General features: G+C 39.6%; 1 protein-coding gene and 1 non-coding gene across 3 annotated transcripts in view; one reads left to right on the forward strand and one right to left on the reverse strand.

Annotated features, from left to right (window-relative positions):
* The window catches only part of smg1 (SMG1 nonsense mediated mRNA decay associated PI3K related kinase), a 139,319-nt gene extending 114,723 nt beyond the window's left edge, over positions 1–24,596 (reverse strand). For both annotated transcript variants that reach the window (XM_073060535.1, XM_073060534.1), the window contains exon 1: positions 24,246–24,596. In XM_073060535.1, the coding sequence (XP_072916636.1) occupies positions 24,246–24,310 (65 nt within the window). In that variant the 5' untranslated portion in view covers positions 24,311–24,596. The remainder of the gene's footprint in view (positions 1–24,245) is intronic.
* Positions 22,104–22,232, forward strand: LOC140736413 (U6atac minor spliceosomal RNA). Its single transcript, XR_012100947.1, has one exon. It is a non-coding gene; the product is annotated as a U6atac minor spliceosomal RNA (small nuclear RNA).
* Positions 24,597–27,012: the final 2,416 nt, after the last annotated feature.

The raw sequence follows: 27,012 nt of genomic DNA on the forward strand, positions 1-27,012 counted from the left end.
TTCCTTGATAACCAACTTCCCCATGTGTCATCAGCAAGCTTAGCAGCCCATCAATCTTTTTATGCGAGTCACTTATATGCACGCGAAAAACCAGAGCCTCAGCAATGATCCCTTAATACACTGTGCCAACCAGAAAGAGACCTATTTACGCCTACTCAGTTTCTGTTAGCCTGCCCATTTTCTGTCATTTCTTACACTATGAACTATTACTTTCTTCAATAAACACTTTCAAATACTTTCTGGAAATCTAAGTACAGTGTACCCACCTATTCTCCGTTATTCACAGCAAATTACTTCTTCAAAAAACTAATAAATTAGTCAAACAATTTCCCTTTCACAAATTACAAATTTGTCTTAAAGTACACATCTATTAACATTTTAAATAATAATTTCTATCAATTACCCAATGATAGTTGCTGTTTCGATTTTCCTTTTTGAATAAAGGAGTTACATTTACTATTCCCAACCTAATAGAACCTTCCTCAAATTTGGAAAATTATACCACAATGCATCAACCACAGTATCTCAGTTACTTTTTTTAAAAAAAAGAGACCCAAATTACCAAACTTGCAATATTGATCCAACAATTGGCATAATACTTCTGCTGTAGCCATTACAATTTTCCCCAAGAGCTCCTCAGTTCCAAATTCAAAATTACAGCTATTTTATGGATATACCTTGCATTAACAAGCTAAAGATTGATACAAAATATTCAATCCATCTCCCAGTTAATGAATGCAAAGCTTTCATTAACCTCTACTTGGTCCACAAGTTTAAAGATCCATCTGCAGAACCATTAAGCTGCCCAATATAGTAGGCATTTTGGGCATAACATTACAACAGGTAGTGCAGCTAACACACAACTTCAACATACCATTTTCCTTCAGTTTACTCCCTTGGAAATTAATTGACTACTCAAGTGGTCTGAGGTGTGTGTATGTGCATGAAAATGTTTAATAGACAAGTGCAAGAGAACAAATTACAGGGACAAAATGAAATGGATTGACAGGATTGCTGACTGTGGCACATAATAAATGGGCCTAATAACAACATTCTACATTATTCACATTTGAAATCATCCTGTTCATTTGTGGCCTTTAGAATCTACACTGTATCACAATAATAAAAAAAATTAGAGATTTGATCATAGTGCCACCGAAATAGCGCTAGAAGTGCTTACCGATTGACTTTCATCTGTACTGTAATTGCAATTGTTCTATTGAGGTTCACCTTTTAATGCTCTGGGGTAAAATTCTATCATAATTTCCTGGTGTGTTTTTTTTTAAAAAAAGCAGCATTATTTAGTTGCTATCCAGAAAGGTTTCATTTTTTGATGGAATTAAGTTATTACTTCTATTTTTTTTTAAAAAGTTAGCCATAGCACGGCAAAAGCAAAAGCAGCTGAATTGTGTACTCCAGCTATTTCTGATAGGAGGGCACATAATTTCCAGCCAATTTTCTGGGAGATGGCCCAATGAAGAGAAAATAATCAAAGTAAACAGTAGACCCGCCAGTCACCCATGGGAAACACTAAAGTTTGTGAAAAGCCTTTTGAAAACCTTTGGCACTGTGATCGCACTGATGAATAGGACAATTTCAAATATGAATGCATTTAAAACTTCCCTATAACATGCATTATCCTGAGTCTTTGCTATATTTTATGCAAACAGATTCTGAAGTACTGTCAATTGTCAGTCAAAAAGAATTGCTTATTAAATGAATTATTGCACCCTGTGATGGAACACTTCAACTACCTTTATGCGACTGTTGTCTTCTCTTCCTGCTTGCAGCTGATCAACCAAATGCAAGGAACCATTTTTTGTGGCAGTGATAAATACCATAAGAGTGAAATTCCACAAAAATCAGGTAAATAATTTACACAAGAAGAGTTACAAAGAAAATACATCTACTCCATTAAAGGATCTTCATCCTAATTAGAAATTCATTACCTACATAAAAGCTACCAGGTTTTAGTGAAGTATGTACCTTTCACCAACTGATGCAAATATCAATTAACACATTGATCACCCCCATGTTTTAGCTATTCTGTTGCACTAATCAAATTAGCTTACCTATAATCACCCAGAGCCACTACAATGTCCCATTTAGTTATACCAAACCTACACATGCAACTACATCCCTCTTGCAAACAATCAACTATCCACTTCTGGAAATCATTTTGTCAAAGTGTGGCTCACCTCTCCCTCTTCTCTGCAAAGTATAATCTTTATTCCCAACCATGCACATTAACTACATAGGGCATTGCCTTCATTACTACACCAAGTAACTTCTGAGCATTTTATCCTTCATTCCACTGAGTTCAATACTATCATGTTGAAGCACTATTCCATCAGTAACTCTGCACGCATACGTTAAATAATCCTATGCACCCATAAAGTTTCAAGAGGTTTAAAGATATTGAGAAATTCACTACATAAAAGATACCAGGTTTTAGAGAACTGTGGACCTTTTCAACTTGCTACATACAAGGCCACTGAAAATTCCTTACTATAAATGATTTGATAACATTGGCACATGCAACAGGCCATTTAAAGAGATAAAGATTCTTTATTTGTCACATGTACATTGAAACATACATAGAAATGCATCATTTGGGTCAAAGTCCACAAGTGTTGCCTCGTTGTGCCCACAAGTGCATGCCTATGTTTTTGGCATGCTATGTCAACAACATAGCATGCCAACAACTCACTCACCCTAACCGTACGTTTCTAGAATATGGGAAGTAACTGAAGAAACTACAAACACCAGGTTAATTTTATTAACTGATTATTTGGTAATAAAAGGTGGCAATGTCATCAAATCTGGTCACAATTCAATCTGAAAATGAGGTAAATTCTGAAGAAATGTACATAGTGATTTTTACTATAGAATGAAATCTTAACTTACCATAATGAACCTTTATACAGCGATTGAGCAATTAAACTTATTTAGTAACAACGGATGGCTTCTTTTCCATCAAGTTAAAGAACCTATTAAGATTCTTTTTTCATTTGACAATCAGACAGCTTTACATTACGATTTATAGGTTCCACTTTTGCTCTTCATATTTAATTTAAAGTATTTTGCTAAGAATTGAGCTTGTCTTATCTAGATTACTTCCACTAACATATCCAAGCCCTTGCTTCTGAAATACTTCTCACTTGTACCTTAAAGAAATCTCTCTAAAACTGAATAACCATCTAAAAATCTGAACTCAGTTTGCAGCACCCCACTTCAAAAAATTATATTTCATCACAAATGGCTTCAAGGCTAATATGGACCTTGCGAGTCAGTTTTGAGACTAGTAAGTTCCTGTTTTAAAAATGACTCACTGAAAAACTGACTTCCTCTCAAATTTGAGGAAGATATCCTGAAAATTTCCAACTTACTTTCCAAAATTCAGGATTGAAGATGAACAATGCAAGTAAATAGCACTGCTTTTTAAACATCCTTTACCACCAAAACCAAGCTTGTTCAATTTGATTTTAAAGAACTATTTGCTACATTTAAAGACTCCAGTAAATGCAAGTATTAGTTCCTGGTTATGACAGAGCAAAGTCAGCAGTGCACAAAGCAAACCAACTACCGTAATGCCTCCTGAATACTGAAGTTAAAGCCCGACTCAGTCATACACGGCAGTATTGTTTAAAACAAAATTGGAATCACACCATTATGCATAATCTGCCTAATTAATATACAGCTGGTGGAAGACTAATAAGGAGCCACAATAAAAACAAGTACTTTGACAGTACATTTTCTTTAAAAAATGGCCAATCTTTGAAGTTCCAGTAATCAAAACTACCCAAGATTTTAAACTAGAAATTTAAGAAGTATTTAAAGCTTATTAAAAAAGCAGATTAAAGCCTTGTTTTGAGCAATATGCCATGCTACTTTTAAACTAATTCTCAGACTGAAATTTTATCTTTGGCAATCAAAGTTTTGGTTAACAACTTGAAGATTTAGCAACACATAACTAGTTAATGAATGTTTTTACAGTTCTCCAAAGTAAACACAAAAGATGATAAAGTTTTATTTGGCCATTAATACCTCATTAATGTTTCCCTTTGCACTTTTCAGACTCTCGTTTTCAAAAAAGGGTACAGGTCCATTAGCTTCCATGGGAGTGGATAAGCTTAGAATATATCCAGTCAGAACATTCTAATGCTTAATAACAGCCCAGGATCCACTGGAGGCAGCTTTGCATCTCCTTGCACCAAAGCAATTTGTCATTACCCAGCCTTTGCAAGCAGCAACTTTCACTGAGATCTAACAGACTATTCAAAATAAGAGCCCAATTATGAACACCATTCTGAATACAAGATCTTAAGAATGCATGCAAATTTGAACAAATATTTGGATTACATTACTAATCATCAACTTTAATTCAAAGAGACTAGAAGAGAATAAAATCTTGGATTATGGCTAATCATTTTGTGATTATGACTTAAAATATACCACCCACTGATGACTTTGGCAAAAGCAGTACCTAGATATGCAGTCAGTCCATTCTTCAGAATCCACACTTCCACAAGGATGTCAATGTCATATGATCTCCACATGCCAATCAACAAACTTTGAACAAACCAAGGATGAAAAAGTACTATTTTTGCCAAGTGAAATAAACACCAAAACACATACCACATTAAGGTAAATGAACAAGAACTGTAAAACTATTTAAAAAATTAGAGGAAAATTAAAATCTGCACACAAAACTAATTTTCTTAGGGTCAGAAAAGATGCAAAACAGCAATGATTAAGTATATATTTTTTAAACTCTTTAAAACCATAAGTCAGGGTTCCCCAATTAGTTTTCCACAAGGGCCAAATTATGTCAAGCATGCCAAGCCAAGGGCCAAAACGGTTCTTTTCATTGCGCCAATAAGGGTGGTGGGTGCTAGTAGTAGTAATAATAACGGTCAGCTGTCACATTGAGAACTCATCTGGGACTTAAAATACACACACACAGTAAACATGGTAGTCTTTAGCACTTCTCTTCCACACAAAGAGTTTTAGTAGTACTGCCTTTTCCACTGTTTTTGTTCTGTCATTTAATCTATTTGTTCTTTTTAATTAAGCTATGTAGCATTTGAAGTATGAAGTGTAGCTATAAATGAAATGATCAGTATTATTGTTGTTGTATTAATATTATTATACCACAATAAGATTGACAAATCGTGAGTGAATCAATTTATTTTTGTCCAATCAGTGAGAGAAGTGACAGCAATGGGATGAGGCAATCCTTCTGATGTTGGGCATGTATTCTGTTGTGGCAATCCTGAGGCACTGGCCAAGATGTGCATTGGAGAGTCTGCTTCTGTCCTGGTTCTTGATAGAATTCATTGAAGAAATCGATGATTCACATATGTATGTGGAGGGGAACGGTGTGAGTAGGAGCATTGCAATAGCTCTCATGTTTTTGAATTGAGCCTGGGGAATCGTGTTGATCCAAAAGGCACTCACCCCAACGTCCTTGTGTTGTGCTTTGAGCAAATCAGATGTTCCCATTTCCAAGACCTCCATCTGAAGAGTTGCCTCATCTATGGAAGGCAGGAGCCTTTTGGCCTCTGCAGTCCACTCGCTGTCAGCCGAAACAGAGAACGGCTGTGTCAAGAAGAGGAGAATGTCACCTGAGAGTTTAGGGGAGCTTTCAAATCGTTATTTCTGCCAGGCTTGTCACGAAATGCTTCATCACTGGATCCTCCCGCATTTCATTCTTCTCGCAATGCTCCCATAGACATGGAAAATGCAATTTTCTCTCGTGAATGTCTCTCTCCAAAAGGCTCAGCTTTGACTGGAAAGCAGTAGGTCGCGCACTCTACGAGGCATAGGTCAAGAGTACGGTGCGGGATGAGGTTAAAATAAATTAGAGCAGCGCGCTTTATTTACATGTTATGACGGGTGCATTCACGTAAGTGCCAATGGGTTGGCGCAGTCCAGACATTTGGTTCTCGCGGTCCGGACCTGGCCTGCGGTCCGCCTACTGGGGTTGTCTGCAGTAAGTGAAAGGAGAATTAGGTGATTCAGCTCACCAAGACATTTGATCATAGATGATTCATTACAACTTCTCAACCCCACTCTCCTGGTAATTTCTGACACCCTCACTAATCAAAAAACTATCAAACTCCTTTTTATATATACCTGATGATTTGACTTCAACAGCCATCTGTGGCAATGAACTCCACAAATGTCCCCATCTAAAGAAATTCCTCTGTTCAGTTCCAAAGGGATGGCCTTTTACTGAGACTGACTCCTCTGGTGTTGAACTCTCCCTTGATATTTTTTCCACACACACTCTATCCAGGCCTTTCAATTTACAGCAGATTTTAATGTAACTGCTTCCCCCCCACCCCCCACCCCCATCCTTTAAACTCCAGTGAATACAGGTCTAGAGCTATCGAATGTTCCTCATACATTAACTCTCATCTCCAGGATCATTTGTCTAAACCTCATCTAGACCTTCTCCAATGCCAACACATTCTTCCTTAGATTATGGGGCCCAAAACTGCCCATAACTCTTCAAATGTGGCTGACGCCTTAAAAAGTCCCAGCATTATATACTTGTACTCTTGAAGTGAATTGCTAATACAGTATTGCATTTGCTTTCCTTCAACTCTTCAGGGAATTTTGCACGAGGACTCTCAAGTCCCTTTGCACCTACCATTTCTGAACTCTCTCACCATTTAGAAAATAACCTATGCTTTCATTCCTCCTATCAAAGTGCATGACAATATAGTTCATTACTTTCTACCCTACTTAATGAAGTAGAGCATAGAATATACAGGGTATCTTACAGGTACTAAATACATGCTGTCACAAAAAAATTCTTCTCTGAAGATTACACTAGAGAAAGTTGTAAGATACCATACCAAAAGCAGCAGTAAATCACCCAAATTTCTACAAATGACCAGGTATACGTCATAATCTGATTTCACCTCTGTATAATGATGGCAAACACCAGTAACTTGTCATCCTTGTTAATCAAAAATTGCAAAATGAAAATCAGCACTAAATACACAATGAATTGTCACTTCATCTTGTTCCCATTGCCTTTCTCCAAATTAGTTCTTAAAAACTGGTAGATAGCTGAAAGAATTTGCAGCATTAACAAAGACAGCAAGGGAAGTGCTTTTTTAATATAAAAAGTTGAAATTTGCACTGAATAATCTGAAGCAAATAATCAAGACTTTTTTGTATAGCTGGATGGTCATGTAATAGATTTTTAGTCAGGATTGTATATCCGGTCAGAGATTCAACATGCTCCAATTGGCTTGAAATCACACTTGATCCCTGAAACTAATGAAACCAAAACAATCAAGTAAACATAGAACAAAATTCCTCAACTAGCAAAATGATAACCTGCTGAATTTAGCCAATGTCAGCTAATCAAAAGTACACAAAAACAAACAAATCCTGGGTATTCTTCAATAGTCTTTTTATACAAAAAAACAAGTATTGATATAAAGATCAGTAGTGCACTGCCATTATATCCTTGACAAAATTTACAGAGCAGGATTTGACTGAACACACTTTCTGGCTAAATAGTAAGATAAATGAGGACACGAGGTAACATTCGGATTTAGTCGGTATCATTAAGCTACATGGGGAAAAATTGCAAATTTTCACATCACAATTGCCAATAACCGGCAACTAACCCGGCAAACAGACAACCCTCAAAGAACCAGATATCGGTTTCATCATCACTTTCAGTCTATTGCTGCAAGAGTAGGTGTATAGAATTTTGCTCTACCTCTCCCACCCTCTTTCTCTTCAAAAGGGCTTCTTAGTAAATTGCAAGCAAGTTAGAGGCAGGCACTGTTACTTGTAGTGCTGGCCAGAGTGGATGGGAAGACTTCATTACAAAGCCTCAAAATTATAACAAGGTGATTCAGGCTAGAGAAGGCTGCCCAACATCAAGGATTGTTTGATAAATTTTCTAAAGTAGATCAGCAAGAGAGACAATTCAAAATAAGAATCAATGGGGCCCCTTGATTACAATCCCATCAGCTAATTGTATGATCCATTTGAGATTATGATTAGCAGCCTGGCAAACCCAGCACTAACTGGATGAAACACTAAGATCAATAAAACAGTCCAAAAGCTCTTATAAAACAGAGTCGTCAAAGACTGATATTGGAAGCTAACATTTCATGAGACTTGTTGTTTAAACAACTAAATGCAAGCACTTTCCCTTAGAATTGGTTGAAAAGATCAATAGTTTCCAGCCCAATTTACTAAATTGCTACACTAAGCATTTATCAGATGTACCAAAAGACATTGGAATAGAATTAGGCTATTCAGCCCATTGAGAGTCATGGCTCATTTATTTTTCCCCTCACCCCATTCTGCTGCCTTCTTCCCGCAACCTTTGATACTTTTCCTAATCAATAATTATCAACCTCCACTTTAAATATAGCCAATGATTTTGCACTCACTGCCCTTATGGTAATACTCGAAGATGTGGGTATTTTTTAAAAAGCAGAACATTACATCTCTGATCCAATGGTTATCAACATGGTAGGATAACCAAGAAGCTCACAGTTTGAAGCTGCTACTTTGTGTGTCACCTATGGCTCAGTATTCTTAAACATATTAAAGATATTTTTTTCCCAGTATGGTACTTCAACTCAATTTCAAGATACATCCCAGTTAAGAGTTTTGCACACAGAAATACCACCATTCCTATGAAATATTAAACAAGACCAATCGAGCCTATCAATTTATTTGCAAGAAAATGAATGGAACTCTTGAAGAGGAGAGGGAATTCCAGGCCATTATTTATCCATAGCTTTTTCAAGGAAGAATATTTGGTCATTATTACAAACACAGAGATTCTACAGATGCTGGAAATCCAGAGCAACACACAAAATACTGAAGGAACTCAACAGGTTAGGCAGCATCCATGGAAATAAATAAGCAGTCAATGTTTCATGTGAGACCCTTTATCAGGACTGGAAAGGAGGAAGATGCCAGAATAAATTCGAGTGAGAGGAAGGAGGACAAGCTAGAAAGTGACAGGTGCAGCCAGGTGGGTTGTGGAGTGGGGAAATGAAGTAAGAAGCTGGAAAATGATAGGTGAAAGTGGTAAGGGCTGGAGAAGGAAGTATCTGATAGGAGAGGAGAGTGGACCATGGGAGAAAGAGAAGGGGGAGGGGTACCATGGGGAGGTGACAGGCAGGTGAGGAGATGAGGCAAAATGACAGAGTGGAGAATTGAAGGAAGAGGGAGGGTAAAAATTACAGAATGTTAGAGAAATCGATGTTCATGGCATCATATTGGAGGTTACCTGGACAGAATTTGATGTGTTGCTCCCCCAACCCGAGAGCAGCTTCATCATGGCAGAAGAGGTGGCCATGGACTAGCATGTCAGAATGGGAATAGGGATAGGGATAGGGATTAAAATGGTTTGCAACTGGGAAGTTCCCATTTTTTGCAGATGGAGCAGAGGTGCTCATTCTTTATTGGGTCTCACAATATAGAGGAGGCTGCATCGGGAGCACCAAATACAGCAGACAACCCCATCAAATTTACAGGTGAAATCTTACAAAGCCGTTTATGTAAACTGGTCTTAGAAACTGGGTTCCCCATTTCCTGTATAACATTAGCAACTAAAAAAAATACTTTTGAGGCAATGGCCATGAAAGATACAAAATGAATTTAAAAAAAAACTTTCCTTCAGCACCTATAATGATGTCCACAGCAATGAAATTACAAAATGTGTCATGAGAGTCAAGAAACAGGTTGGACTGGTTTCGCTGTGGGGAAGGCATGGATTTTCAAAGAACCACCAGCAAAGCTAACAGACAAAAAAATTGGGAAAGGTGATCAAAAATGATTACAGGCAGATTTAATAAAAACAATGATATGAAACTTAAAGATTTAGGATCCAATTCCAGTGCACGTGGTCTAAATGACGAAAGGAGCTGATAATGCCAGTGGTAGGATAGGAGGGACAACAAACTGAATTGTTTTGGAGGACCAGAGGAAGATCTAGATACAAGGCTATTAAAGATATACAAATGCAAGGGCTGAGTTTTGACTTACGTTTAAGAGATCCAGCAGTAATGCTAACCTGAATTCACATGACTAGTGGGCAACTGAGTGCTTGGTGTAGGAAAAGGATGGAGTTTTAAAACGTAACAAAAGTGATGGGGGTTGTGTGGCAGTGGACAAAGGTTGTGCTTTTCCTTCTTGTCTCTGAATGACGACACAAAGCACACCAGGTGGGTATGATATGTGTTTGGGGCAGTGGGGGTGGTGGAGGCGGAGACATAGTGGAATGAAAGGGCTGGGGGTGGGAGGGATGAAGAATTCTGGAGGTCTTATTGCAACTGCAGAAGAACAAGTCATTGTTCTCCTGCTTCATTTTGAGATATTTTGCATTCAATAATGAAAATAAGAGCTCTCTAGGATAAAGCATGCATGGGATTGTAAGAACATTCTAATGCCTTCAGACTCTGTTGCAACTTCAAGTTCTGTCCTAAATCTCTCTCCAAGATACTGTTTATCATAAAGAGCAAAATAAACTGCAGTTTCTGAATACAAAAGATACTGCAGATGCTGAAGTCTAGCACAAAAATAAGAATGCTGAAACAAGTCTGGAAGCAGTTTCCACAAGTTGACATTCGGGTCGTGACTGTATCAGGACATGGGAGGAAGTAGTAAGATTGCCAGTATGATGATGGAACTGACAATCTAGAAAATCAACTTTGCTCCTCTCTTCAAACATTGCCCCGCTGCTTAATATTTTCAGCATTTGTTATTTGTCATTCCTTCCTCTTCTGCAATCACCAACTGGTTGAAGTTAGCACGAAAGAGTAAAATGTACACATTGATTTATCTTGCTTCCTCTCAACGTGATGTACTACCACTTCCACTCAGAGATAGGTGGTGTAGTCCATAACCCAGAAATAGAAGTTGCAACACACCTAGATACAAACAGCGTAATATAATTATCCTCAATAAGATCATGGATAGCAAGAGCAATATTCAGCATAAAATGGAAGATACAGGGGAAGTGCAACAATGATTACTGGCTACCTGACAGATTGAGGCAGACATATTGATTAGAAGACAAAAATACACAAGGTTGTGGCCTAAAGGGATCTTGGCTGTACTATTACACAAGAACATGTAGCAGCATAGGTTAATAAGTTATTGAAACTTTAAAATGGGGTTTGTTTGTGGAATGAACAGAATTTAAAAATAGCCCTCATGCAAAATTTGTATATAACCAGATATGCAGTATGCTAACAATCTGGTCACCCTAATTGAGAGAGCAGTTAAGATTAACAAGAATGGCATTGATTAAGAAGAGGTTGGATCTCTTCAAAAAGACTGAAGAGACTCAAATGATCTTTATAATACAAAAAAATAGAAGAATATGTTTTAACTTATAGGCAACAGCAAAACTGGAGTACATCAATGCAAGAATAAAACATAGGGAATTCAGAAGAAACAATTAATTACAGGGAGTGGATGAATCATTCCGCAAGTGTGCTTAAGCAAAATTTTAAATGTTAAACAAAAAGAAAGAACTCAAAGAAATTTCAGCATAGACTGTGCTAGGCCAAATGGGGTAATTTTGACATATTTTCTACATAGAAAACAGAAAAAATAATTGCAAAACTCAACTCCAAAGTCAACAGGAAGAAATTATGAAAGAACAATGGTCTGTCCAAGGGTATGGGACACTTTCAGAGGGTTCCAGTGATCTGACGTGGGCAAATGCAAGCCTGCAAAAGTGCAAAATTAGGTAGAGTGTGAATTAGTAATTTGGAGACGACTGAAAAGCTAGAACAATTTATTGGCATAAAAGGGAGATGAGTAGGAAATTAAAAAAGGACCAAAAGAGAAAATTAATGGTGCGATACAGATCATACATCGAAGACAGAGGAGACAATAGAACGAACCTATCTCAAAGGGGTTAAATAACAAGAGTCAGTCATAATGCATGGAAATAAGCCATTTTGACCAATTCATACACAGCAAGCAGTGTGCCCTGTTCCATGCACATGGTGTATGGCTGAGCAATTCAACTGTTCATCTCGACACTGTCAGTGAACCAATTTCCACCACTCTCAGGTGGTACATTCCAAGTACTTTGCACTCTGTGAAACTGCACCTACTGCCTTTCTTAAAAATGTTTGCTAACCCACAGTCATCTGGTACCTCACTTGCAGCCAGCAAAGATTTCAAAATCTAAGTTATAGCCCCAACAATCTCTTCCTTTTCCTCTCATATACTCTTCACTTGTCCCTTTTTCCCCAAGTTTATGCCCTGTAGATTTATCTACTTCTAATACGAAGAAAAGTTTTTTTGCAGTCAATGCTATCTATAATCACTGTCCCTTCACACTCTAGGGAGAACACATCTTGCTTCTCCAGTCACTCATAATTGAAATATGCTAGGCAATGTGTTGATTAATCTCCCCTGCACTATTACATACTCACTGTGGTCTGGTGACCAGAATTGTCCAGTACTCCAGCTGAGATCTGATTTTACCACAAAGATGTGAAGTTTTGGGAACCTGCCAATGTCTGGGAGCAGACAATGTTACAGTAGGAAAGGTGTGGCATGTGTTAATACATATTAGGGAGACAAATCTTCAAGTCCTGACAAGACATTATGGGAAGCTAAGAATAAACTACATTATCCCTCACTGAGATACTTACATCACTACCCTCTGATGAGGTGCTAGAAGACTGAAGGATTGTAAATTTTGTGCCTTTAAGGGCTAATTATAAGGCTTGGCAATTATAAAACATACTTACATTTGGAAAGGTAGAGGTTGATGAGGGGTAGCTAGCATAGCTTTCTGTGTGCCAGTTCAGGCCCGGGGGACAACTTCAGCCCACCACTCCTACTGGGGCATAGGCTGCCAACAGCATTTCAGAGTTCTCTGTCCGGGGCCGATAGAAGGCTGATCAGCCCTGTGGCTTCTGATTTCATCACACGACTTCATACGCCTTCTAAGTGAAGATCCTCCAGCCCGGGCTGAGACAGTCCATTGTGGAAATCCCTGGGGACTTAGCCACCCTAATTTACCTCTAGACAGCAAGCACCTCCTATTCCGGAATCTAGATACTGTCCTTATTATTTTGCTTCAGTCCTATGGACTGTGTCCATCTCCTGAGTAAATACAGATGTTTAAAAAATGCAATTAAGCTCTCCCCAATCTCTTTCAACTCCATGCATAGATGACCATGCTGATCATCAAGTGGACCAATTTTGTCTATTGCTGTCCTTTTACTCTTAACATATCTATGGAAGTCCTTGGAATTCTCCATCTTGTCTGCTAGAGCAACCTCATGTCTTCTTTTAGCCCTCATGCTTTCTCTCTCAAGTGTTCTCTTGCATTTCTTATGCTAAAGTACTTCAATTGTTCTTTGCTGACTATATCGGCAATGCACTTCCTTCTTAAACAAGGTTTCAACGTTCCTCACATACCAAGGTTCCCTAAACCTGTACACTTCGCATTTTATTCTAACAGAAACCCACACACACTGTACATTTGCACTCTCCCATTTACTAAAGGCTGATTTATACTTGTGCGTCGCATCGACGCCGTAGGTACCGCGTACCCTACGCCGGAGGGTGACGTGCACCTCCTCAAAAAAGTAACTCACGCGTCATGGCAACGCAGACCGCAACAACTGTGATTGGTCCACTTGGTGGGGGGGAATCCTTGATGACAGATGATGCTTTCTTATGGTAGAACTCCTTATAAATGTGCCTTTTTTAAAAATTTAGAATCTCAGTATCTTTCTCCAGAATTATCTTGAAACTAATGGAATTATGATCACTGGACTCAATGTTTGCTATTCACACTTCTGTCACCTGCTCTACCTCAATGCCTAATAGGAGATCCAGTATCACACCCTGTAGAGTTGGGACCTCTATATATCAAGGACATTTTCCAGAACACATCTGACAAAAAGAGGGATAAGGATGAGGAATAGTTAGTAAGTTTGCAGTAAAATAGTGTTGTAGAAAGTGATAAGTATGAAGAGTTCCAGGTGGATCTTGATAAGCTGGGTAGGTAGACTGCAGAATAGCTCATGGAATTTCATTCAAGCAAGTGTGAAGTGTTACATTTTGAAAGACAAATCAACAGAGTAACTTAACACAGGAATGGGTAGCATTGTAGAACTGAGAGGATTTGACAATACAAGTGTATAGTTCACTTAAAGTGGAGTTTATTTCTTTAAAGATACTACACAAAATATCCCTCATGGACCTTCAAGCCGTGCCGCCAGCAATCCCTGATTGAACCCCAACTTACTCATGGGATAATGTACAATGACCACTTAACCTACCAACCAGTATGTCATTGCACTGTGGGAGGAAACCAGAGCAGCTGGAGGAAACCCACACAATCCACCGGGGGGGGGGGGGGGGGGGGGGGGAGATTGCATATAAAATCCTTAAACTGAACTCAAGACTCTGACGCTCTGAGCTGCAAGTGTTACGCTAACTGCCGTGCTACCGTGGTACGTCACGTCAGGCGACAGGGCAGTGACGATGGCTTTTGCCGTGAAGGCCTTTGTCAGTCAGGGCATCAAATACTGAATTTTGGAGTTTCTGCTGTGATTGGTGAAGTCACTTTTGGAGTAATGTGTCAAGCTTCAGTCACCCTGGTGATTAAACAACAGTTGAAACTTAACTCTTTAGAGAGTAGAAGACTAAGGAGTGATCTCAGAAATACAGTGGATGTCAGTTATTGTTGCGCATAGGATCAGCATATTTTAGCTCAACTTAGCATCTGTTTCATGTAAATAGTTAAAAAAAGGTATATTAAAAAAAACTACAGCTTAACTGAGCAGCAAATTAAGTATTTAAATGAAATACAGAATAAATTAGAACACTACCAAAACTAGTGCAGTGTTGTAGCTCTAGAACTATATTAGTTCTGAAGTTATTGGCAGAGGAATTCATTCAGCATATGCTGACATGTTCTTTTGATCGACTATAAATGAACAAAATCAGCAGACACCTAGTGCTTCTGACAATTGCATCTTCCAAATTGTCATTTTAATTGTAACATTCATTATGATTGTTGATGCCTTTAAATTCTTCATAGTTCTTAACATAGAGTAGAGAAATAGTTTGATTTTGACTCCCGGCCTTTTTCTGGTATCTCCAAACCTCAATGCTTTGAACTACAGTGAACAAAGCAGTTCTGAATTGTTGTACTGCTTACTACTTGCCAACTATCAGTAACAAAAAACACTGCTTTTTGAACACAAATACACGTGATGCTATTTTAAAAACTACTCACTCTGAGCATGGTGTAGCCATAAGACCTAAACATGACCGACACTAGTTAGAGACAGTTCAGCAACAGTCTCCTGTCCCAATTAAGCAGCATGGATCCCAAATAAACAAAGGGAATCCTGGATATTCTGTCAGCTTGATTTTGTTCTTGGAATGCAAGTCTACTGACTCTTGAAGGTGCAACACAGATAAATAATGTGGTTACAAAGGCAAATAGGATACAAGCTTTCATTAGTCAGGGTATGGAACTGTCCCAAATAAGCAGCTGCCTCGATTAACCAGAAGCCATTGTGAAATATTCCATATATCTACAAAGTGATTGGTAGATATGGAACCAGCTACTAAAGGGACTGATGCAAGTACATTAGATACATTTAAACTGTGTGTGGACAGGTATATGAATGACAAAGGGCTTATAGGGACATGGCTAATGGCTGGGAAATAGCTTGAATATACATCTTGGTCAGCACGAACACATACAATAAAGGACTATTTTCAGTGTTGAAAGACTCTATAACTAAGGTTTCACGAAGTTGCAGCATAACCTCCTTGTGAATCCTATACCCCGACTAATGAAAACTTGTATCCTATTTGCCTTTGTAACCACACTATTTATCTGTGTTGCACTTTCAAAGATCAAAGGCCTCTGCTGCTCAATTCCACCCCCCAATCGCTACTAATCAAAATGCATGTACATCTCAAAAGACTGTATATCCCCTCATTTTATCTGAATTAAACTCCACATTCCATTTGTCAGCCTATAACACTGGCACATCAACCTCCCTTTGCAACTCAAGGCTCCTTTGAACACGATAAACAAATCGCCAACGTTTGTGTCATCTACAAATGCCTTGCACCTTCACATCCAAGCCATTCACATACATTACAAACAGCAAGAATCAAATAATTGCAAAAATCAACCCTTACCGGTGCCCTGTCTTCTATGTTTTTTAAATTTTGGAATCAGTTTCCCAACTTGCTCTGAACCTTGTCTAAAAAGTTACACAAATCCATGTAAATTATATTTACCACCCTGTCCTCATCTACACACCTTGTTATTGCTAACAAATTCAGTCTAATTAGTCAGACAACATCAGTACTTGACAAACCCTTATTGGCTACCTCTAGATATTTCCAAATGATCATTAATCAACTTCCATAAAATTTTTTGCCAGTAACTTCCCTACCACTGATATTAGGTTCACAGGTCTAAAGTGATCAGGCTTTGTCCTGTAGCCTTTCTTGAAAAGGTTTGCTGTCTTGCATTAAGGTTAGTAAGTTGTGGGCATACTATGTCAGTGCCGAGAGGATGCAAACATATTTCATTATATGTTTCAGCTTATTATGACAAATAAAGCTCATCTTTATCAGATACCTCACTTGTGGCCAGTGAAGATTTGAAAATCTAATCCAGAGCCCCAGCAATCTCTTCCTTTGCCTTCCATAGCAGGGTGGGATGAATCCTAGCCAGTCCTAGGGATTTATCTAATTTCAAGTCTGCCAAGGCATTGAGCATGTCTTTCTTTATCAAGATTGCTTAATGTCAGTTCCAGTATAGAAGTGTAAAGGAGAATGAAATAATTGTTACTCTGGATCCCATGCTGTACAAAAAAAGATAAAGAACATAATAATAATAAAAAATAAAAACACAAGATAGCTTATATAAATAAATTGTATGTCCTAAAGTGACAGAAGATGTATAAGTGTCTGGAAATGAGATGACTGACAGGAATGGTTGTTGGGAGTATGGAGAGGTAGGTTAATAGGTGGAGGTGTTGTCCAGCCCCATACTTGGGGAAAGTAACTGTTTTTGAATCCTGCGGTCATGGCGTGGATGCTATATAGGCTCCTCCCTCATTAGAGTGGGACAAACAGTCCATGTTATTGGCCCTTTTCCGGCACCTTTCTTCATGTGTACTTGATGGTGGGTGGGCTGGTGATGTTTTGGGCGGTTTTGACTACCCATTGTAGAACCTTCCTGTCCGCTGCAGTGTAGTTTCCATTTCATGCAGTGATGCAGCTTTTGAGGGTGCTCTCTATAGGATGACGCAAGTATAGTCCAGCCAAGAGTTTGAAACTGCTTGCAGCTTCCATTGCTGAGTCGCTGATGTAAAGAGACGTGCGAGTTTTCCTGAAGCTGATAACCATTTCCTTTCTCGTTAACATTAAGGAAGAGGTTATTTGTCTGGCACCAGACCTCAAGTTCTTCTACCTCCTCTCTGTATCTCATCGTTGTTGGTGATGAGCCCCACTACTGTTGTGTCATCAGTGAACTGGACAATGTGATTACTCGGGTGTTTGGTTGTGCAGTCACGTGTGAGAAGTGTATACAGCAGTGGGCTCAGCACACTGCCCTGGGGTCATCCATGCTGAGGATGATGGGGAGGGAAGAGCAGTTGTGTATCCAGACTGAAGTGTTCCTTAAGAAGTCCAACACACAGTTGTACAGTGGTGTATTTAGACCAAGAAGTAGGAGTTTGTTCAACAAGGTCTATGGGACAATAGTGATGAATGCCAAAATGAAATTCAGAATCAGCATTCTGACACAAGTGTCCTTGTTTTCTAGATGTCAGGGCCAGGTGCATGACAGATGCTATGGCATCTGCTGTACAGCAGTTCTGTCACAAAGCAAACTGGTGAGTGCCCACCATGACAGGAATGGAGTTTTTGATGTGTGCGCCATTACCAGCCATTCAAAGCACTAAATGACAGGCATCAGTGCCGCAAAGGCAGTAGTCATATAGTTCTGAAAGTGTAGAGTTCTTTGCTGAAGAGATGAAGAAGGGATTTGAACCATGCGGAAACAGCAGCCAGAATGAAGAAGTGTTGAAGAATCCCATGAAGACGTCAGTGAGCTGGTGTACACACTCCGAGTACTCGGCCCAGGATACTATCTGGCCTGGCTGCCTTATGGTAGTTGACTCTCTGCAGATGAATGGATATTTAGAGAAGACTTTCACCTACCACTTCAACCACATAACGTTTCCTTTGTGAAAGCCAATGAAAAGTGTTCACTTGGGGCTTCATGTGATCCTTCTAGCTGTGCATAGACTGCCCATTGTACCTAATAAACTTTAGTTTTCCTTGGTTATTTTTTCTTACCCTTAAAACTTATAGAACATTTCTATATTTACCTTAATCCTGTTTTTTGTGATTTTGAGTGACCCCCCTCACCCGTTCATATTTTCTTTCCAAGCATCTCTCGATACTTTAACATACTTCTGAAGAGTCTCTCATCCGTCTCTGCCCGAGGACACCAGAGAGTTAATGACCACACAGACAGTCACTGCTGAGCACGAAAGGAGAAAGAGCTCAGCAGACTTTACCCAGCAAAGGCTGTGGGCCTGGACAGCATCAGCCCAAAGGTACTCAAGCTGTGCAGTCTTTCAATACATCTTTAATCTGAGCCTGAGTGTGGTGAGGGTCCACCACAGGATGTAGAAAACATCCTGCCTAGTTCCAGTACCCACGACGACACATCCCAGTGGCTACAGGAAAGTGACACTAACCTCACACGTTATGAAATCATTCGAAAGACTGGTCCTGACATCTCTGGACCATCGTAAATCCATCACTGGACCAACTACATATTGGAGTCGAAGACGGCCACAGTATGTGAGATTGCAGAGCTGTGTATCGGACACTACAGTTAGCAATACAGAGGCTCCCCAGGGAACTATTCAGTCCCCCTTCCTGTTCATTGTCTACACCCCGGACTTCAGATACAACTTGGATCCTGCCACCTGCGGAAGTTTTCAGACGATTTGGCAGTTGTGGGCTGTATCAGCCGAGGTCAAAAGGCTGAGTACGGAACAGCGGTGGACAACTTTGTTGAGCAGTGTGGGCTAAATCACCTGCAGCTCAACATCACTAAGACAAGGGTTTGTATTCCCATCTCCATTAAGGGAATGGATGTGGAAGTCATTTGAGACTACAAAAACTTGGGACCACCTGGACAATAATTTGGACTGAACTAAAAGTGGTGGAGCTCTGTACAAGAAGGGACAGAGCCAACTGTACTTCCTAAGGAGGCTTTTGTCATTCAACATCTGCAGTACTATGCTGATGTCCTAAGACTCAGTGATGGCCAGCATTTATTCCATGCTGTAGTCTGCTGGGGCAGCAGGGTGAAAGCAGCTGACACCAAGAAGATCGATAAGCTCGTCAGGAAGGCTGGTTCTGTTCTGGGGGTAGAACTGGATTCCCTAGTAGTTGTTTCTGAGAGGAGGATGTTGCAGAAGCTACAGAGCATTACGGACAATCCCTCTCACCCCTCCATGATATACTGAACAAACAGAGGGGCACCTTTAGTAACAAACTGATCCCACCGAGGTGCATCACTAAACACCACAGAAGATCTTTTCTCCCTGTGGCTGCAAGACTCTACAACTCCCTCCTTAAGTATACAAGTATATGGTTACATTGCACATCTGTATTTTGCACTATTACTTTTTAATGCACATTTTCTATATTCTTTCATATCTCAATGCTTTCATTTTGTATTTTAAAGTGTATATTTCTAACTGAGGAACCTTGCAACAATAATTTCTTTTGGGATAAATAAAGTTTCATCTTATCTCGTGTGTGTTGCTTTTGTCTTATGTTATTAGTTGAGATTGCCTGTTATGGGCTTTTTATCACCCCCCCCCATCCAATTCCAACCCTCAACATCCAGTTTCCTATACTTGTACCCCTGTATTTTACTCTGACAGAACAGGATGCTCTTGAACTATTGCTCTTTCTCCTTTGAATTCCTGCCAGTGCAAATGGAAACATGCCTACCAGATTATCTCAATCAATCTTTGCCAGATCCTCCCTTATAATAAAGAAAATGGCATTCCTCCAATTTTAGACATTCACTGCCGGTCTATCTTGTTCCTTATCTATAACTACTAAAATAAATGAACATTTCTAAAATGATTACCCACTGACACTACACTCCCTCCACTTGAAAAGCTACATTTTCCAAGATCCAATAATATTCCTTCCCTCCTATCAACATACTGTGTCAAAAAGTTCTAGATGTCTCAAAAAAATGTTGCCCCTGTGCTTATAACTATGAAGACAATTTAGTTCTTATTTGAGAAATGCAAATTCCCCAGTGTTTAAATAACTACTTTTATTGCATCTCTCTGAAATGCCTACATTTCTGTATTTCTATATCTTGTTGATCACTGGAAAGGCTGTAATATCCCCCCCCCCCCCCCCGACAATTCATTTTGGTATTCCTAATCTCTAACTATAATGGCCTCACTTGAAGATCCATCTAGAATAATGCAGAAAACATTCAGAAAAGATTTACAAGGATGTTGCCAGGACTCAAGGGGCAGAGTTAGAGGCGAGATTGGTCAGACTTGGTCTTTATTTCTTGGAAGATAGCGGAATGAAGGGCAGCCTGATATGTGTTTAAAATTATGAGGGCCATAGATAATGCCAATGGTAACAGTCTTATCCCCTGCCCCCATAGTAGGGGAGTTCAAAATTGGGTGCATGGGGTTAAGGCAAAAGGGAAAGATTTAAATATGATCGAAGGGGCAACATTTTACACACAGAGTGGTGAGTACATGGGATGAACTGCCAGAAGTGGTTGAAGCAGTTTCATTAGTATCAATGAAGCAGCACATGAAGGGGCAAGGTTTAGGCGGGCATTGGCCAAACTCAGGAAATTGAGACCATCTGCTTGGGCACCATGGACTGATTAGATCAAGTGGCCTGTATCCACGCTGTATTGTGCTACGAATTTGTGATTCAGTATCTTCCCTCAATACCAGAATTCCCCAGTGTGAATACACTACTTTTATTGCATCTCTCTGATATGCCTACATTTCTGTATTTCTATATCTTGCTGATCACTGGAAAGGCTTTAATACCACCCCCACCCCCCCCAGCAAACTGACAATTCATTTTGGTATTCCTAATCTCTATTTATGATGGTCTCATTTGAAGATTGAAGCTGAACTGGATTTCAGCTATCCATCTGCAGGCTATAACAGATCCAACATACTAGAGCAGGACTCCTGAGCCTTTTTAAAAAAAAACACCATGGACCCCAACTATTAACTGATAGGTTCGTTGACCCCAGGTTGGGAACCCCTGGACTAGAAGAATAATTGAAGCACACCTCAAATCCATAAGGGCAGGCATGCTAGAAGAATCATTTCAAACATCGACAAAGATACTGATGCTGCTCTGTCAGAATTCAAGGGAATAAGATTTTAAAAAACAATGCAGTTGAACAATCTAGACCAAGATGTAACAAAGCTAGTGCAGCATATAATGTAAAATTTCAAGCAGGTGAACAAATGTCCAGAAATGCAAAACGAAAGACCAGTGGTAAACAGCAGATCATACAGAAATTGCATTTTTAATTGTAGATTTGGGCAGAAGATGGAGAAAACAAAGCAAATATTTATGATTGGGCAGAGACCAAGTTTACCCATATGAAATATGTCCCCATCCAAGAGAGGGTGATATGCACTCACGCTGATAATGAATCCAAGTGTTTTAAAGCCAAGAAATATGCTAAACATAGCATAAAAATTAAGAATTGCAGTAAATCCTAAGAAACGAGTGTGTTAGAAAGAATGGCAGTGGATATAGTTACAAAGAATAGGAGCTGGATTCATCACTGCCAAGTTAAATCATCCTTAAATCCTTTTTGTAATACGAATTGTGATAAGATGCTGATGTCAGACTCTATAGTGAGATAATGCATAAAGTTCACGAGGTTTCCAATACAACCTCACATTAGAATGATTTCTTTGGCTTCACTGTCAACATATACATTTCTAGAAATAAATTTCCGAAGTCCCCTCTAAAGACCCCATGCCGTGTTGTATGAGAGAAGGTTAGCACTCCCCTTGATAAGGATGGAAGGGGCCCTAGTGGCCTTACAACACACAAATGGTTAAGGCATTGCCATCTACTTAGTGGCATCAAAATTTTAAATAAAATTTTTTAATAAATAAATAAGACCCCATGCCATCAACAACTATTAATTTGAAACATTTTTTAAAAACTATGAAAAGCTGTGAAAACAACACACACAAAATGCTGGTGGAACACAGCAGGCCAGGCAGCATCTATAGGAAGAAGCACTGTTGATGTTTTGGGCCGAGACCCTTCGTCAGGACTGACAATTTTGTGTGCGTTGTTGGAATTTCCAGCATCTGCAGATTTCTTCGTGTTTGCTCTATGAAAAGCTGTGATTTGACCAAATCAAGACAACTGGAAGTTCAGACTAAGTACATTTTTATATAACACTGGAGTTCCAAGGAAGGTCTCTTTCCTTGGAACTCAGTGCTATCCTATTTGAGTATTTGTTTGCAGCATTTACAGTTTTTCTGTCCTTCATTTACTAATGAATAAATACATAGTCACTTCCGTAGCAGAAATAGTGACCTTGAATTTTGCCTCTGCTCCGTAGCTCTCTTTTGATTTGTTCACCTCAGGTGATAGATTTCCCCTACCAGTGTTCAATAAGCTTTTGACCAAAACTCACTTTCACTAGCACATCTCTTTGCTTACAAAATGCCAGGCTCTAATTCATCCCACGTGGCTTTCAACTCAAACTCCACTTCACAATTTCAAATTCCACCCTCGTATCTAGATGATCCTGAACAAGCAAGCTCTGATGACCATAACCAGCATAAATTAACTTTTTTTTTCTTTTCACACTGATTGCTTCCAACATGTGATTTTTAAAAAAAATATAGATAGATAAATACACTATGAGACACACATTTTCAATACTGTCAATTTTGAATTATATGTTATGGTAGCAGCTCAAATTGTGATGATCAAACTGGTATTCAAGGGGAGTTTGCTAAAACTACCTTTGTATACTGCAGTCCCTCAGCCTCCATTTCGAAACACAAAACCAACTCAATTCAGTAGAAACTTCTCCAGGAATTTTTTAGAAAAATCCAGATCTGACTTGTCTTGCTTTGGTATTGTTTTTAATTTCACATAGTAAATAACATCTGACTCAGGGGCAGAAGTAGAACCACATACATTGTCCACAACTTTGCAAGTTAAAATTTAAACCCAAGCAGAATACTCATATTACAAAAAAGATGAATTTTTAAATCACATACAAAGCAGACTGATTTTTGGAGAGGACTAAACACAAAGTGCTGGAAGTACTCAGGTCAGGCAGTGTTGGATGAACTGATCAACTTGAAACATTTCTCTTGTAACACATGCTATCTGACTTCCTCAATACTTCAAGCAGTTTTTACCTTCACTTTCCATTCCCATCGTTTGCAGTGTTTTGCATTTGGAAAGTTCCACGTTTATGCAATTATCTGGTCAAGTTAGAATGCAACATTTATGCATCTGTAAATAAAGATTAAACTCGAATGTGTCCAGGACTTTCCACTGTGCATGAAATGCTCCCGTCAGTTGTCAAATAGAGAAGTATTACAACAAAAGTCAAAATGCCAATAAGCGTTAGAGTAATACATTATGAACTTCACTAATCACACCTGAATTAACAATAATTCCAAAATAATATAGCCATATTTTGGTGAAATGTAAGCTCAAGCAAGAACATTGATTAAAATATTGTGTACCCTCGCAATAACAGCATGCGCTGTACCAAATTTACTGAATCGAAACCACATTCCATTACCACCTAGTTGCCACTTACATTAAACATTAAAAAGCTTTCGTGTGATATTTACAACGCGATAACCACACGCTGAGACAAACCAACATATCACAGCCAGCGCATTGTGTTTGACAGCACTAGGCCCTGAGCACAGCCTCGAACTCCAGAAGAGACGGAACCCGTGGTGTGGCTAACGCTGATGGAGCCATCGGGAGGTTGCTCAGGACTTGTACATTCTTCCGGGAGTGTCGAATTTCGGGCACGGGGTGTCCTCCGGCAGAGGGTGGGCATCTGCCGACGGCGGGTGGGTGGGAAATGGGGAGCCCCACCGCTTTCTTTAGGCCGCGTTCCGCTCACTCACCTTGTGTCCCAGTCATTCCAGCGCTGCCGCTTGTTCAACCGAGTGCTCAGGGGTCTTTGGCTCATTACCTTCCCAACAACATGTCATCCGCCTTCGAAAGGTGCGCCTGCCACCCCCAGTCGGATCCGTTTGCAGTTGGGAGACGAGACGAGGCGAGCCGAGGGGAGGCAGGCGGGCGGACCCTGGCTGACGGAGCGTCGGACAGAACGCCGTGGGACTGGAGCCTGAAACCCCTTCCCCCGGACAGCGACTGAGCTGCAGGCGCGACTTTCGGTTCCGCTCGGCAAGCGGGCGGCTGAAATCGGGCGGCGACGGCGGCAGCGGCTCCTTCTCTGGAATGGAGCGGGGGATGCTGGGAGCAACCACGTGACGGGAAGCCGATGCTGCACCTCCCCGCCAATAGGTGTCAACACGTGTGTCCGACTGGAGAGTCACCATGTAGGGTAACCTCTTCAAGGCAGAACTGGCAACGTTTACTGCGACTATTATAATATCACTGACACTGATTCAACTGAAGGGACATTGAAAGCCATTCGCCACGCTTTTGCTTTGTCATGTCAACAAGAGGTACTCTGAAGTAGACTAATGAGATCAAAATTAGGCCTGGAATTTGCAGTGGAAAAAATAGGGTAAATTGGACAACAAGCTCAGATGAACCTATTTACAAAATGTGTATGTCACTGTCAAGGCCAGTATTCATTGTTTTTTAATGTCGCCTACATCATCTCAGAGGGCGGTTAAGAGTCAGTCTCGGTGGGCCCAAAGTCATCTATATTTCCAGACTTTTCAAGGGTGAGACATAATCTTTTGAGAAAGAAATTGCTAATTGAGTTGATTTACGCAAAAACATGAAGAACTCACTAATTGTACTTATGAGTAAATTACTAATTTTTTTTAATTCAGGAGAAACACAGTTACAGTGTCAAACAATTAATAAACCACAAAGTAAGGGGAAGTCTTGTCAGTAGTTAATTAAAATAGGAGAATTTTGAAAACAAAATCATTCTGTATTCTTTAATTCTTTGTTTGTTTTATCTCCCCCGCAGTACCAATGATCTATTTTCTTTCTTGCCTATAATAAAGCCTTAGCCTTAGAATAGAGGGACGTCCATTTAGAACGGAGATAAGAGGAACAACTTCTGCCAGAGTCTGGTGATGTTCCCACAGAAGCGTGGAGGTCGAGTCATTGGGTATAGTTAAGGCAGAGATTAATAGGTTCTTGGTTAGTCGGCATGAAGGGTTATGGGGAAAAGGCAGGAGATTGGGGCTGAGAGGAAAATGGATCAGACTTGGAGCAGACTCGATTGGCCAAATGGCTAATTTCTGCCCCTATGTCTTATGGTCTTATACATTATCTGACAATTAATTAAATTTTCTAGCTGACACTCCTGGTTTAGACTCAGTCTGGATTCTGTAACACATTGGCCAAAAGAAACTGTGGCACAGTGACTTTCTAATCACTACAAATTCCTATGCAAAGCCCAGAAAGTGGCAGGTCACAAGTTCTGAGCCAATGCACCTTTCAAATATGGTGTATTCCCAAGATTAAAATTATGTAACAGTATTATGCCAACTGGAAGATTTATTCAGAAAATATCTTGGAAATTATTTTAAAGTGTTGAGATTAGAACTTGGGGAGATAAAATGAAGTAAAATAGTGGAAACATCAATCTAGAACAAGAATGATCAATGTTTGGAATAGCACCTGAGTTTAGAAGAACATATTCAAATTTCTGAGACAAAGATAGGCACAGAAACCACTGAGGGTAAGGAAAAGGGCATTCACTAAGAACATCAGAACATCATTAGCAAAGAAGTATGTGATAAAAGAGAATATGTGGGATTAGGATAAAACCAGAAATCAATTAACGAGAAAAATAATTATGATACTAATAGGAAACTTGAAACAATATAACACATTCTGCGAGGCTGGGTCCAGCGGTGCTTTCATTGTGTGCTGCATCTGCGAGGCTGAGTCCGGTGGTGCCGTGGAAGTCCATAGCAGGGGTATTCCCTTCTGCCGCCTGCATGGGATGACGAGTCTATCGGGACCCTGAGGACTTGTGGAAACTGTGTGGTGGTTTCTTTCAAACTTATAGTCTTAATATCTTTGGACTATTTTTACTGTGCCCATGGTCTGTTTTTTTTATCAATTATGGTATTGTTTGCACTGTTATAACTATGTGGTTTTGTGTAGGTCTTGTAGCTTTAGTTTTTGGTTTGTTGGGTGGTAGAGTTGGTCTCCTGACTTGGTGTGTCTGGGTAGTCTTGTTTTGTCTGGTGGGTTTGGAGCTCCTTTCCAGGATATGTGCTAAGATGGTAGCGCGATATTAATACGCAGCACCCTCTCCGGACTCTGGATTTGGTGATTACCAAACGTTATGCGGATTTTCTGGTGTAGTCTGTTTTGTCATGTGCTTTTGTGATATCACTCTGGAGGAACGTTGTTTCATTTTTTAACTGTGTTGCAGTTGTGGTTTCTAAATGACAATAAACCGAAATTCAATCAATCAACATCATTTAAAAATTGATGTTTAAGACAGGAGTGGAAAATTGTGAGATGGTAGAAATAAGAAGTCATTGCTATGTTGTCAGTATTTACCAGGGAGATAAAACAGATGGATGTGACATTGGATGATGAGATAAATAATGAAATGAACACAATAAAAATAAGAAAGGAGATCTATTAAATAGGCTAATCAAATGCAACAAGAATAAAAGCCCTGGTCCATATGTCATCCACGCATTAAAAAAAATCTAAAGCAGT

Source organism: Hemitrygon akajei, chromosome 11 (assembly GCF_048418815.1).
Source record: "Hemitrygon akajei chromosome 11, sHemAka1.3, whole genome shotgun sequence".
In the NCBI taxonomy this organism is placed as follows: domain Eukaryota; kingdom Metazoa; phylum Chordata; class Chondrichthyes; order Myliobatiformes; family Dasyatidae; genus Hemitrygon; species Hemitrygon akajei.